This window comes from Daphnia pulex, chromosome 10 (assembly GCF_021134715.1).
Source record: "Daphnia pulex isolate KAP4 chromosome 10, ASM2113471v1".
Classification (NCBI taxonomy): Eukaryota; Metazoa; Arthropoda; class Branchiopoda; order Diplostraca; family Daphniidae; genus Daphnia; species Daphnia pulex.
In genome coordinates, this window is record NC_060026.1 from 6,056,029 (window position 1) to 6,071,597 (window position 15,569).

General features: G+C 43.5%; 1 protein-coding gene across 4 annotated transcripts; it reads left to right on the forward strand.

Moving 5' to 3' along the window:
* Positions 1 to 233: 233 nt before the first annotated feature.
* On the forward strand, positions 234 to 13,931 carry LOC124206106. Of its 4 annotated transcripts, XM_046603752.1 has the most exons (21): positions 337 to 4,832; positions 4,932 to 6,196; positions 8,019 to 8,096; positions 8,160 to 8,237; positions 8,405 to 8,509; positions 8,979 to 9,095; positions 9,167 to 9,259; positions 9,375 to 9,712; positions 9,785 to 9,876; positions 9,948 to 10,176; positions 10,244 to 10,338; positions 10,434 to 10,597; positions 10,789 to 10,892; positions 10,978 to 11,109; positions 11,333 to 11,442; positions 11,514 to 11,661; positions 11,739 to 11,806; positions 11,872 to 12,020; positions 12,421 to 12,595; positions 12,698 to 12,868; positions 13,137 to 13,931. In XM_046603752.1, the coding sequence occupies exons 1-21, from the start codon at positions 770 to 772 to the stop codon at positions 13,427 to 13,429; spliced, it is 8,067 nt and encodes a 2,688-aa protein (XP_046459708.1). In that variant the 5' UTR covers positions 337 to 769; the 3' UTR covers positions 13,430 to 13,931. The 4 variants fall into 4 exon arrangements, with proteins under 4 accessions (XP_046459709.1, XP_046459707.1, XP_046459708.1 ...); XM_046603751.1 differs by having other exon boundaries at positions 336 to 6,196; positions 11,342 to 11,442; XM_046603750.1 differs by having other exon boundaries at positions 337 to 6,196.
* Positions 13,932 to 15,569: the final 1,638 nt, after the last annotated feature.

Below are 15,569 nucleotides of genomic sequence, written 5' to 3' on the forward strand. Positions count from 1 at the left end.
TCGGCTCATCCTAGCATTTCACGTAGTTTCCCTGTATTGCATTATTTTATCCGATAGTCAAATATATCTTTTATCAGAAGCCCCTAGCTTACGAATTTTTCATTCGTTCTGTCTAAGTATCAAATTTTGTTCCTTGTTTTTCTTCATAGTAACCAGATAGTAACTGGTAGAAGAGTATTTATTTTAAAAAATCTTACATCACCTTGCTCTTTCTCAAGTAAGACAAGGCCAACGGCAGATTTCACCTGGTGAATGTGTACACACCTTCTGCCGCAAGGGTTATCTTTCTTAAAGTCAAAACGAGAGGTGCGGCACGCTTGGTCACGTGGTAACAGGGCTACAGAGCTCTGTAACAGATAAAGCGTGCCATCAAGAAGGACTCATCGAGTTTGGCTCTTTTCCTTTACACTATCCTATCTACATTTATTGTTCAGAAAAGTGACGGTATACAAGCCTCTTCAGGAGTCTCGTCGAGTCAAGTGAAGACAAAATTAGAGTGAAGCGCTGATAGAACCCAGTACTAAACTGTTAAGTGCATTCCGAAGTCAGAAAGCTATTCGTGAACTTATTGTGTAAGTGGGCGAGTTTCTTACATAATTTTCCCTCCACTTAAAGTTGTGTATCTTTTTAAGGAGCTTTAGTACGGTATTGAGGTTTAAAATTGTAAGCGATAAAGCTGCCTGTTGCAATCCTTATTTCGCTCTTTTTGAATTCAAAAACATTTGTATGGATTTCTCTGATACAGAACGGTCTGTACTGAACTGACACCATGAATCTGAATAACCCTGAGGCCGGCAAGTCGATAAATCGTCTTTCGGAGCGACGAGGATTAGGTTCATTGACACTAAATCAAGAAAGTGTATTAAAACTGGAAAGCGCTGCGAGCCAAGAGTATGCTGAATGTGTGATTAATGAAAAGGCAGGGAATTACCCAGTTGTGTCTTCGAAAAGAAAGAAAATGTCCTATTTCCGGTCTGTGCAACAACAAGATGGCGCTGAGATCAGTGATGTCACTGTCGAGGAGTTGAGCCGAGACTGCCCTCCTGCTGGCCTTAGCCCTGCATCATCGCCCAGCTCTAAATATAGAGCGCTGCCTGGATGCAGTCCACGTTGGCCGCACACCTACCACCACGGGACTATCTTTAGTTTTCCCTCCTTGCCGTCTTCAGTATCGTCCTCCACTTCCCATCGACGACGACGCCTCTTCTACCCGTTTTCGTCTGTCGGATTGTTAGCTTGCAATCGCTGCACGGCCAGTCGCCGTCTGTCCACAGTAGTTGAGAAGCCCGTCGGCGATGCCTCCATTCAACTGGCTTATCCATTTCAAAATTGTGCCTTACTTGTCGGTGATAATACAGTTCTCAGGCCATTATTCGATCTCAAGTCTTCACCGGACTCGCAAGTTACAGACATCTCGGCATCACAGCCACCATTAGGGTTAGCCTATTCACCAGGCCCAGTTTGGCAAGCTGAGCTGACCGTGAATCCTTCTACACCCGTTTTGCTGACGCACGTCCCCTCGCCGTCATTGAGCAGTGAACAACACAGTCTCAGCAGTCCGACTCTTCTAATACAGGCGCACAGCAGCATTGCCAGTCACCATGAAACACGAGAGCGACATTTAAGTGACCAGCATAATCAGACGGCCACGGTTTACCAGTCCACTAAGCATAGTTGCCTTGGTGTAGTCGACCTACCTTCACATCACCATCAGCAGCAGCAGTTGGCGTACCGTGTGGATAATAATAGAACCACTGGTAATTTCTGTACAAATCGGGCTCGGGTCGTATCACTCAATTCCAGCTGCGACGGCGCGCGGATAAAAAAGCCTCTCTCACCGACTCGGTCTGATTGTAAACGAAACAGCAACCCATCTGAGGCGGCCAACCGACACGATTCTTCGTCGACGATACAGCAGTCCCATGTTATTGTAGAGGACTCGAGTAACGTGCCACTAGGACTGCTTCCTCCTGTCGATACCTCTGCCCAAGCATCCATGGATAGACACTATTCTTCGCCGCTTGCCGCGACGCCAATGACGTCTTCATATGCAGGCTTATCTCCGTCGTGTGCATCGGCCGTCGACGCTCAGGCGGCTGCCACCAATCAATCGCCTTCCGTTGCTGGACCCACATTCACTTCTCGCCATCATACCAATTGCAAAACTCATGGGGTGCTCTGTAAAACGTGCAGTGGCGAAGCGCGCCAAGAGCAATGCGCGTCGTGCAGCAGTGATTCCTCACTGCTATCCCAGTGCGCATCCACTACGCATCCATCAACGGATACATCTCTGCCCGAGCATAGGCCGTGCACGAAAAGCATTGGTAGTCAAATTGGCAAATCTCTGGCCGAGCCAAACCAGAAAGCCACAGTAAATATTCAATCGCCTAGGCTGATGGAGCTCCTCAACGAGAGGCCGTCAGACGTGTGTCCATTACCTAATCGCCCTGCACGATCTCGTTCCCCTCACGCAGTTTACTGCCATGCTCATGGCGACGCAGTGCGAGATCGTCGGGCTTACAGTGCAGATCGCCCTCTTTGTGCTCACTACCCCGGTTCCACAGTCCAAGTCCCGAAAACGGTCAAAGAGAGCAGCTCAAGTAGAGTCTCTACTTATCCAAAAGCGGAGGTCATCAGTTCCACAAAGGTGGAAAGGTTGCGCCAGCTGACCCAACGCCTTCGACCATCGTCATCGTCTACATCTTCGACGGGCAAAGGCAGATCTCCCGATCAAGTACAACTAGCGTCCGTCGCGGAATCCATTCAAAATCAGTTGCCTCCGATCCCGATCGCTCCACCCCGTCACCCTCGTACTCGCTCCGAACGGAAAAAATCTTCCCGATCGAAGAAAGATTCCGCTACTTCGACATCTGACCTTAACCAGCCCATTAGACCTACTTCGTCAATCGCCAGCACATCTCAAAATACGAATGACACTGTATTCCTCCCTAATCTTGAAAACGGCAGTGTGGTAAAACACAACGAGACGACGACCTGCGCCAATAACACTCCTAACATGATGCCGGTATTGGACGAGTCGGTAGCAGCACATCTGCGCTCTTCACCGACGAATGATATCCCGAACCACCAACCCCATGAAAATCTCTTCTCCGACAATTCACGCCTTTCTTGCACGAACCATCCGGATCCCACGAATGACGACGTTTTCGACGAAGTCCATCTAACCTTGTCTAGACTCAATCCTCGAATAATGGTAGGAACTTATCAGCAACGCACCATCCCCTTTCGCAGTGCTTCGTTCTCACAAATCGATGTTGGAGCAGACGGAACGTACAATCGTCGGCCGAGAACCTCGATAACCCTTAAGCCCGTGACTTATAGCATAGGAAAGGATGCCTCTAATGTTTCTAGCTCGCCGTATTCTGGATCGCTTCCTCGTCGGTTGAAAATGAACGAACGCAATTCTGGGGAGGTGTCCAACACGCCCAAATTTCATCATCTGCCAGAGGATTGCAAAGAAATTTTGACAGTCCCGATTGCCGATCCTATACCTTGTACCAAGGTTCTCGTTTCCAGTTCACACGAGCCCCGCGATCCAGTCCGCAACAAAATTGTCTCAATCGAAGCGAACAACGAATCTTTTTGTGACAAAGTTGACAATTCCATGACTTGTCACGAACCCGTTCAACACGGCCAATTCAATCCTGGTGAAACAGACTTTTCAGAATCAACGCAGAATCAAAGTAAACTCGATTCGCTTAATGATGTAATAGCTTCAAAGCCGGATTCAATCGAAATTTCTGAACAGAGCATAAAAGCCGCCTCACCAACTTCCACTATTTGTGATGATTCATTGCAATATGTTGGACAGATGGCACCTTGTCTGACAGAGTTAGAAGCAGAAAAAGCGGAACCCATCGACAAAGCTTGTTACGAAACAACGGAAGTGTCTGTTTCTGCTGAAATCCGATTGAGCCCCCTTCCAACTATTGAGACGGAAACTACCGAATTAGACATGCCAGGAAATCTAATTGATGCTGAACCTTTAGCCAATTCGAAGCCTTTGGCAGTGTTGGATCTGCTGGAACTCAACAACCACCTGCTGCGACTGAGGGCCGCCACCAGGGACACAACGCTGGATCGTTTGGCCGATTTGGAAGTGGCGGCTCAATTCGGGGAATCCGTTCCATTGCTTTCGCCTAGCATAGATTCCTCTGGCGCTTCATCGAGGAACAGTGTGGTAAGGTCCTCTGACCACTCGGACGGTCGCCCTTGGTTGAACGAACTTTTCCGACTAGCAACTAACTTTGAGAGAGACGAAAGTGGTTGGAACCCCGATAAATGCGTCAATCAATCGGCAAGTTGCCCTCCCGAAGATGTAGTGAAATCAAGGGACTACTGTGCAGTGCCAGATGATTCTATGGCCCATTCTGAGATTCAACAATTTGAACCACTGCCCACATCGATCGCGTTTGCCCAGCCTAAAGTGGATATATTGGCTACTTTACCTACGGAAAATTTAGCACGTCACCTGATAAACCAAAGATCATCATTAGATCGGAAAAGTTCAAAGCGACGTCGTCACAGTTCATCGATGACCGGCACATCAACTGTGACGGGACATAAAGGATCTTACACGAAATCGAGTAGAGGCCGTTTCCTAACATTCCCTCCAGCTTGGTCCAGCAAAGCATCTACAATGTATGGTGGCATTGAAAAGAAAATTCCTGTAATCGGAGTAGTCAGTGGATCATCTTCTCTCGATGACGACGACGGAGTACCTGTTGTCGACATGGGAAAATACGAGGGAAAGCATTTCGTTGTGGATGCCAATTATGGCAAACTGAAAGTTGAAAGTAGTTCAGTCACAGGTGAGCCCAACTTTATTGAGGATCCTGATGATTTCAAATCTTTGCTGATCGCCACTGAAAAGAATACGATCTTTTCGAAATCGAAATGTTCTCTTGCAGAAATGTCATCTTTATCCAGTGGTCCATCCCAAACGCTTCAAATTCCGGAAAAGTCCACCATGGAAATTCCCTCATCCCGCCTTGCTATGGGCACTTCTTTGGAGGATGCTCAAATCGTGACAGACGCATTCATAGGTGAAATTCCCGAGTGCCGACTGTTAATTGGAGAAAGTCATTATGCTTCAGTGGAATCAGACGAGCCGGAGGATTCTACGCGCGAGGAAAATTTGAAAAAGTCGAGTGAAGCAGACGAAATCCAAGAGGTGAGGGTTAGTCAGAAACCCTGCAGAGAAGCTACAGCCATCAATAACATGGATGCAGATTCCCCTAAAGCTAACCATCGACTTACCGTATCACTTTCGGTAACACTAGCTCCCGAATTGAGTTGCACCAATCCCGAGTCTTTGCGTCACATGTCGCTATCCCCTTATTGTTCTGATTTGGAAAGCAACGCTTTCAGCTTATCGACAGAAAAGGCCCCAAGGAGTCCACAAAATCCTCGTCGTTATGGACTCAAGCGCAGACCTCTTCGTGGGCCGTATGGGGAAATGCTAGAAGCCGAGATGAACAAATCTGAATTTAGTAAAATGTACGCCAAACGGAATGAGGACCTGAGTTTCCTTCGCGAATTGAGCCCCCGCATTAATCGCGAAGCCAAATCCAGTTCACCAAGGCCGATGAGTCCATCAAGTGGTATACCGCATATTCCCATCAGTGAGGCAGTGGCTTCCAATTGGTCAAACGTCACAGCTAATACTCGACAAAATGCGATGGCCTTCCCAACGTCGCATTCGTTAGATGATTCTCAACTGAAAATTGGTTACAACTCGGCCACCTTACCGATCGAGATATCAGGATCGCCTCGTCACCCGCGACTTGTTCTACCCAAGCGTAAAAACAGTGCAAATATTCCATACGAGATGTTGGATAGTGATTCGGAGGTCAGTAGTCATATGACTGGAGCCAAGTTATCTCCAGCTATGTCGTCACCTCCTCTAGATTGTCTAGAAAACCACCATACCCTCCCAACAGTGATAGAGAACGGTATGAGCCCGATGCCATTGCCGTCTCACCAGCGAACTTTATCCAGCCCCTGTCAGCTTGTGCTAAACGAGGGGGGATTCACTTCTGAAGATGAACCTGAATTACTGGAGTTGACATCGCTCAGTTCTTTGAGAAGATCCACCGCTCAGCTATTGAACTCCGAGTCCATCAGCACAGACACGTTTCCTGTTACCAGGCTAGGATCTACTAAACGTTCAAGGGTAAATATTAAATGCTATTGTTTCTATTTACTGGAAACTAATTGTACAAGTTGTACAAGTTAAAAATCTATGCAACTTAGCATAATAGATCTAATAAATGTAGACTCACCAAAACCCTCTTTTCCTCCAACAAGAGGCATGTAAGTTCACAATGCAATGTTTTTCCGTTAGGTGATATTATTACCAAACATTGCTGTAGTAAAGTTCGGTTCAGGTATAGACCGAGTAAAAATTGGATCCCATTTTAATTAAATGCGACACTGAATTTCGAAAATTTCCCCGACGGCCATCAGCTCATGCGCGGTTAATGCGCCTGCTAGTCACAGCCTAAAGTTAACGCGCCTGCGCATTAGGAGAAAACAGTAGAACACTTGGCTTAATCGTTAAGTTGTCCACGGAATCTTGGGGCGAGCAAATGCAACTAGTCGACATTTTCTGGTGATAGTTTTCGGGCCCGTCAAACCTGTTCAAGTCCAAGTGAATCATTTGTTTTGGTTGAAAGATCTCCGGGCAATTGTTTCCGAAACTACTATTGTGTCGGTTGTGACGTGCATCTGGCATAATGCTCTGGAGTGGAATTCGCATCAAGATTATCCCTAGCTGTGAATCGTTCAGGTTGTGCCGTTGCGAGTCATGAAACGAAAATTGTCTTGCACTGCTATTATTGATGAGACACAGCAGTGCCAGTACAACTACGAAGCCTACGGCGTGGGTTGGAAAATGTCACAGCATCCACCACAACTGGCGGGCGATTGCAAATGTCCGCCGATCAATGCTTCCGCCAGCCCCACAAAAGGAAGCTGTATTACGCCTTTGGTTCGACAAAACACTTGGGACTCGGAGACTAGCCATAGACAAGATATGCCTACGCCACTAGTCTCATCCGCAATTACCTCAAACCATTTGCCCGGTGGCTCGGCTGATGCAGAAACGGAAGCCGTCGCTGTCATCGCTGGTGATTTCACGAGGAAGGGTCGGAATTCGGATCCGTCTCTCACCTCCCAACTAAGTCACCCACCTTTGTCGGGTTTCTTGACTTCGTCGCCAAGCAACGATTCTTATCCTACTAGTAGCGACTGCGTAAGCTTTCAGTCTTCATCGATCTCCCTTGCTTTTCAATTAAAAGCATCTTGACGTTTACTATTACATAAGCTTATTTTATCGAGCGATTTATGCCATCCTTTTTTGCGTTCTTTAAAATATATTGCCAATGTTACTTTCAGTTGACGTATATAGCGTTTACGACAAAAATACAGATAACAAACAGTATTTGAAATCCTTTGTGTGGGTCTGGTATTCTCACGTGCTGATCCCTTAACAACAAGATTTTTAAATGGAAGAAAAGTAGGCTATTATAGAGGTTGATAACATTCTTTTTTAGCATGTTATAAAAAGAAATTTTAGATATAGTTTCCACTACCATTTCTATTTTTATACTGTGCCCTTCACCTCTTGTATTTATCCATTTTGTATTTTGGCATCTCGGTTTTCCTCCGATCATCGGATTTTCACCGAGAGATTTATTTTTAATATTGTTTATTTATTTGTTGAATATACATATATATTTTTCAATCCGATCCCAAGCTATCATAAAAAAGCACGGTCTTGAGCCTTCGATCAAAGATCTAAATATTTAAGCGGGATCCGACAGTGCGCGATTTTGTTTTGTTTTGCTTTTACTGTTGCAGTTTTAATTTAGTCACAGCCTGAAATGTTTAGTTTTGCACATACATTCATTAAAGAGAGAAGATATGAAATAATCGGCTTCTGGAAAGAAAAAAAATTTATTACCACCATCAACTTCATTTGTTTTGCTGTATAGGATACTCGAACACACGCCATTGGTGAGCTTTACGACACAGAGCGGTCTTACGTTGAATCTCTTCAAATTCTTGTCACGGTTTGTCAATACAAATACAAGCTACTATCGACATCATCATTATTATGATTGAATTTTTTACAGAAATATTTACAGCCGCTAAAAGGACCTGAGTGCTCCGGATTGGTGGAAAGCAATCTCGTGGACGAAATATTTTTTCAGGTTTACATTTAAGGCCACATACTTGGCCACATACTATTTAATATTTTGGCACACTTAGTACTTAGTAGTAGAGTTGTATACAGAAAAATATTTGAACTGAACGGCCATTCTACCTAAAAATTGATTTAACGTCGCTTTGAAGTAACTAGAATAAATTTTTCATTTAGATACCAGCTATTTTGGTCCATCACGAAGTATTCTTGGAGGAACTACGCAAGCGTCTGGAATCGTGGGATTCTAAACAATGTGTCGGTGGTGTTTTTCTAGATACAGTAAGTAACATTATTGATATACTTGGTGAGTTTGTTTTGTTTGTTTTTGTTTTTTTTTAATCTTTTTGAGTACACTCTTAGAAATATGTCGGTATTCTTACCCCCCAAAAACCTCGGTAATCGACGTCCAGACTTTAATGTCGGGATTTTTCCAATCGTTACTCAGGGTCAGCGAGGGAGAGAATCCGAAAACAAAATTTCTGCCCACCGATCCTAAATTTCCCCGCCAAAATTGAACTGATCTTTCTAATTTCCTCTCAACTTCCTTCCATTTTCACATTATGATGTCTACGTAATCTGTGGAACTCCATTTCCGTCGTCAATTTCTTTAATGACCAGCTATCTTTCATTAAAATTTCACCGAGATGTAATTTAGAATCATTTCACCGACACATTTCTTCGATAGCAATTATAGGTTGATGCTAAAAGTAATTAAATTGATTCAATGTTATATTTATCATATCTTTAGCTCACCAAGCCCTCGGTAATTGAAACGTACACTGCTTACATCAACCACTGGAAGCACGCTAAAGAAGCAATCAAAACGGCTTGTTTGGCCAAATCGGCTTTTTCCAAATTTCTTGAGGTAATTTCCCTATGAACTGCACAAAGCACGGTGTATCAAGGCACCAACATTATTTCTTAACTCTTTTAAAGGCAACAGCGCGAGAGCACAAAGGGAAATTAGCTCTTGATTCTCTACTGATCATGCCCGTTCAAAGGATACCTCGCTATGAATTGCTTATCAAGGTACGAGTTATGGCGTCTGTAAATTGTCACTTTGTCGAATGACATTTATTGAGCCGTGGTGGGAGGGTTTCTCAATAATAAATCTCACAGCCACCTAAGCCTAACAATCATTTAGATGCTGCTGAAACACACACCACGAGAACATCCAGATCACACTCTTTTACTGGATGCTCAACGGGAAGTTCACGAGTTAGCGGTCAAGATCAATTGCGTGGAGCGGGAAGCCTATGGCGCCGAGCAACAACAGGCGACATTGCGCGAGCTGGAAAGTCTTGTCGAGGGCTTGGGGCCAGGTAATTTGGCGACACCCGAACGAACTTTTATCCGCCACGACTGCGTCACCATACCCTCGGCGTTGGGCACCAGGAAGGAAAGAGGTTTTTTCCTCTTCTCCGACCTACTTGTCATTACCAGCGTCAAGCGACGGAGCGCAGCCATCCGAAAATCGTCCTCGTAAGACTTTACGTCAAACTTGATTGATTTGGTTTTCGTCGAGTTTTTCAACTTTATCCTCCTGTGTCACAGATATTCGTCTAGTGGAATCGCCAGCACTTTGGAGGCCAACAAGTTCAAACTTTTGATGCGAGTTCCTCTTGATGATCTGGAGGTGACTAAAAGTAAGCATCTACCTAAATATTAGACGCAATTTTCGTTTTCTATTAACTGTTTACAAAATCCATTCATCCAGACAAAGAGGAGAGTTCCAAGCGCACAACCAAAGACTTGGAACACATAGAAGAGGACTTGGCACTTTTAAACCAAATTACAGAGTTGGTGTCCTCACTCCACGTGTCTCACTCTTCTCTCGATGAAGCAATCAAGGAAATTCAACTGGGAATCCAGCGCCAGTTGACCGATAAACAAAATGCATCGACCGAACCGCAGTTAGCTACATTAGATCTAGCCATTTGCACTAGGTAAATTTCTCGTGAGTTTTTAAATGTTCTAATACCTTGTCTTTGATACGAGTTATTCTTGCAACAGAGACGGGATTGAGACGCTATCAGTAGCATTTACTACATCAGAGAAGCGAGCCAGTTGGGAGGAATCTTTTTCTGAAACGAAGCTCAAGCTTAGAGGTATACCAGCATCACCAAAGAATATTTCGCATCTATGGACATTTTTGAAATCGGACTCATTCAAATGATATTTGTATTATTCGGTTGCCGTCCAGCAATGTCGCCTGAACGTCGACCGCCACCTGAGTTCCTGATGCCGCTACCTATTCGTAAAACACGAGCAGGCCTTCAATTTACCTGTGCCGCGCCCACAGTGACGTGGAACACCCAACATCTTAACGACGTTTGGGTTTGCAACAGTGACGGTTACGTCGGCCAGGTAAAACCATTTTTATTCTTAATGTAGGCTATACCGGTACCATCTTTTTGCAATTAAGTTGATGTGTTTAGTTGTTAACATTTCAATTTGAATGTCCGTTTTTGGCAATAACTACAGTTCACAGTTAATGCATATAAGTCTATGCCAGCAATTTATCTTAACAGGATGATTTCATATGATTTCATATACAGGTATGCATTCTAAGTCTACACCCTGAACCGAATGTTACGTCATGCAATGGAGTATGCAACGCTCGCATTACGTGTATAGCTGCCATTCCAGCCGCCCCTTTGATGTAATTTCTTAAAAATAATAAATAAAGTGAAATGTGTATGTACAAGAAATAAGCACTAAGATTTCGGTTTTCTTCGCGTTTCTAGGTCAGACGAATCAGCTAACAACTTAAACAGTTGCATTTTCAAGAGGGACTCCAAATTTGAATCTTCGACGTTGTGCGCTAGTAACTCGAATGAAATTCAATCCTCAGTCTGCACCAACTTTGAACTTGAAAGGTGCTGAATGGTTAATTAGACTTCGATATTATATATCTGTCACACTAGAAGTTATTGGAGCAGTCGATGGTGCCTTGAACTTTTACAGAAGCATGATGAACCATTTGCTAATCTTAATTGCTTTTTATTCATTGTGAATCATACAGCTTTTTGCTCGTATTTTGCGCACAAATCTATTAATCATGGACAAAACGAATCGGTAAAAAATCTGCAATTTTTACAGTGAATCTAGCTCTGAGAGTTCCGGGAGCGAAGAGAGTGCTGATGAAGATCCTAGCAGCTACAGTAGATATCGTTCCAATTCCATTCCCACTGAGGTCAACATTCAACCAGGTATTGTTCTCTCAATTTGGCGCATATTGCAAGTTCCGCTAAAAATCTCCGTTTCAATCATTTTTGTCTAGCTTCTGAGGAAGCGGACACAACGAACCAAGCCACGATGTGGTTGGGAACGGAGGATGGTTGCATCCATATTTATCATTGCGGCGAAAACATTCGACTGAAAAAGAATCGCACGCGGATCCAGCAAGGAGCAGCTGTCTTGTGTCTTGTGTAAGCATTTGGGTTATTCCTCTACACCCAAAACTATTTTTTGAAACAAAATGTAATTGCAAGTGTCTTTCCTACAGATACATGGACAATTGCGTATTCGCCTCGCTTGCCAATGGGGATGTATTAATTTATCAACGCACACCAAGTAATATAGTTGTACAGATTGTTCCGAATTTATTATTTCATTTTAGGGGGTCATTGATTTATTAGATGGAACTTGGAGTATCAATGAACCACAATGTGTTGCGGTCGGAAGTATAATTGGACCAGTTACTCGAATGCTTCCCGTAAGCAGCGGCCTCTGGTGCGCATCACAAAACACTATCAAGATTCTCAACACTTCTACATTAACGATTGAAGTAGTATTCTCGGAATTTTTATTTACTTTTAAGTTTCCGACATGCTCTGGGATTTTTCACAGGGATTAGTTTCGATACTTTCCAACTTTATTCCGACGAAACAAACTTATCTCACACTCATAATGGCAAAAGACTACGGTACCGGTATTCTAAGCATGGCGTCATCGCTTTCGGTGGCGCCATCATCGCAATTACGATTTTGATTTTCTTTTAAAACAAACTGAAATTTATTTGAATAGCTTTAAACCTTCGCAGGAAAAGGCAAAAATTATCAACAAAAATTGAACTTCGTATAGGCCTAGTACTAAATAAATTTTTTTTTTCTTTTTTTTTCTCGTTTATAAATAGTTATAATTTCATGTCAGATTGAAACTTGTATTAAATGTTGGATTGTTTGCAGGATCAGTTTGCTGTGAGCTCTGATTCCCAGAGAAGTGTCCTCAGTTTGGCCAGCAATGGATTGGGCGTGTGGGTGGCGATGCAGGGTTCGGCTGTGGTCCGACTTTTCCATGCGTTTACTCACGAATGCATTTGTGACGTGAATTTGGCACCGGCTGTCAACAAAATGCTTTCCGGTAATCCAGCTATACAGTCTTCCACTCTATATGCGATATCGTTTTCTTGATGCAGTCTAGGTACAATAAGAGATTTGAATTGTACTCATTCCTACAATTTAGGTTGTGATGACATTATCCGTCAGCACAAGGCGGCCTGCTTGCGTGTCACTTCTATGATGTTGTTTCGTGATCTTTTGTGGGTTGGTACTAGCGCTGGGGTGATCCTGACGATTCCTACTCCGCATCTGACTCCGACATCATCCCGGCTATCTTCTCCACCTTGTGTCACAGGTAAAGTTGTCTAACCAGACGATCATATATTTTCGTTTTAAGAAGGGCGCGTTTGTTATGCGATAGACAATTATTAATTCAACTCAAACTCAATGCGTTTGTACCGTAGAACATTGAAGTAATTTTTACGGTATTAAAATCCTTGTATATAATTATGATGCGGTAAAAAAAAATGAGTTGTTTGAGATCAATAATTCAACCTTCAAATGTTATTTTATTTTCTTCTTCGTTTTAAAAGTTGTTGATTAATTAACATTTGCCCTGGCAGGTTTATCTCATGGGCACACTGGACACGTCCGATTTCTGACATGCGTTGAAGCCATTCGTGACTCGCACATTTTACGTTCATCCCGTTTACATCACACTCACCACGGACTCTCCCTAAAGAGCAAGGATTCGTTGGCTGGTGTTCTATCGTCAACCAGTAACATCTCAAGTCATGGAACTCGGCTGTTAGTCATTTCGGGCGGCGATGGCTACGAGGACTTTCGCCACAGTGGGTTGTCTGATACTGTCGGCCGAGAAGACTCCACCAATCATCTTTTGCTGTGGCAAGTGTAAGAATTGTGCAAGTAATCCACAAAATGTTGCCATTCAATTACACTTGTGATATAACCAATATCCATACCCTATGTAACAGATCATCAGATTTGTATAACTATGTAACTTGGCTTGCGTTTGTTAGCCAGCAGCCAATTCTACTATTTAGAAATGGATCGAATATTGCACCGCTGTGTCAACTGTCGAGAACATAGACCTCTTTTAAAAATAGGAAAAGTTTGATAATTTTTCTTTCTTGTCCTTTATAATGTCTAGTCCATCGGGCATGTAATATAATCTAATCTAACTGATTCATGTTTCCAACCATGCAAATTCGTCGGTCGCTTTCAACTTTGTGCATTTCCCCTTATTCACTGATTCGTTTGCTGATTCATTCATGTACATCGTTTACTGTACTGTACAAGTATTTATATTTTGGTATTGTATGTCACCTTAATTCATATTCTCCGCCAAAAACTATTGTGTATCGATAAATCGATTAAAATTATACGTGGAAAAGCTATTAATGATCACATTTCAACAAACAACCAAAAGCACATTCAATTAGTTCTTTGAAGTCCTTGATCCCAAAAGTATCCCCCAACATATAGAAGCGAAGATGACTTGTAATCAAGTTAATCACACCTTAAACTCGGAAAGGTATTGGAGTAACTGTGATGATGGCGGAGGTGCGGCTCTTTCAGTCAGTCAGTCATTTCGGGCAGCATTATTGAGTTTCATCTTGACTGTGTAGAGACCTTCTTCACCGGATTGTGAAAATCTAGACATATGTGAAAATCCGGAACGTTTCCTGTATGTAACAGAAAAAATACAGCGACTGAGAATGAATTTTCCAAGTCCAAAGTGCTACCACCCTCGAAGCTAGCGTTGGTAAGCTTTATGGCTACTGCCAAGCGTTAGACGTTTTAAAATGATCACCTTAGACTGTAAAGCAGAACAGACCCACAAACATGTAGTAGTAGTATACACACGGGGCAACCACACCTCTTTTATGCCCCTCGAAGAAAAACAAATAAATAAATAACCGAAAATGAAAATTTTCGTCGGGAAAAAATCCGTTGGCCCCGGATAGAAAGTTGGAAACACAGCTAAGAATAAGCTATTGCTAAATAAAGAAAAGACAACATATACTACTAGCTAGTTGCAGCAGGTTCTATTCCCTTTGCTGTGTGTCTGCTCTGCTCTCGACCATCCATCGGTGAAAGGGAACACACACAGAACTGGCGGTGCACTGCGTCGTGGTATTCCTATACGCCAGTGGGATTCTTTGTGTTGACGAGTGATCTATGTCAGAAACCTCCTCCGGACTTGATACAATTCTGTAAAAACGACATGCCACGGCCCACGCAAGAGTCTAGAGAAGAGCCGGGTTCTCCAATAGGGAAAACGGTGCGCGAGTTCAAGGGATTTTCGAAGGGAAGACGAGGGTATAAGAGAAGGGAGGATCCTGCCCGTCCACGTCAAGTGAATACAAAAAATACACCCAATGTTTGCCGCCGGATGTCTCTTCTCTGCCGTGGAGCTACAGCCGAGCGACCAACCTAAATATTTAGAGTATCCCACCGAAGAGCCAGCCGTGTCTGGTAACTATGACCGATGTTTGTTCCGCGCGTCATCGCGCCTACAGAGTATACCCTGCGTGTGGTTACGTTCTACCCGACATACCGATATACGTAGCAAAGCAGTCCCAAGTATTCCCCCTCCCCACCACCCCTATCAATAGTTGCATGCGGGAAACAAACGCCACCGTGGGTCGGTCTTTGAGGCCTTTAAGATTTTTTCGAAACTGTTCTATTTCAACCGGAAAATAACCAAAAGAATCCCAAGTTGTGGCTGTGGGTTAAGTGCGGCGGATCGGGGTTGTAAAGTTGGGCGTTGTGGTGGTAAAGTAGAGTACCGGTACCTTACTGTATACAATATTCAATTATTCATTGAGCATCATTAAAATATTAGGTTACAGGTTGGATTAGGAATTTAGGATTACTCTTTATTCATAGAACTCTGGATGCCGAAACTGCTGGAACCGTGCCACTTTACTACCCTCAGATCCATATTTTGCTCACAATTTTTCGTCCCAAGTTTTGAAACGACAAATAATCATTAATCTATGATGAATGAAATTGTATGTCGTTCACTACGT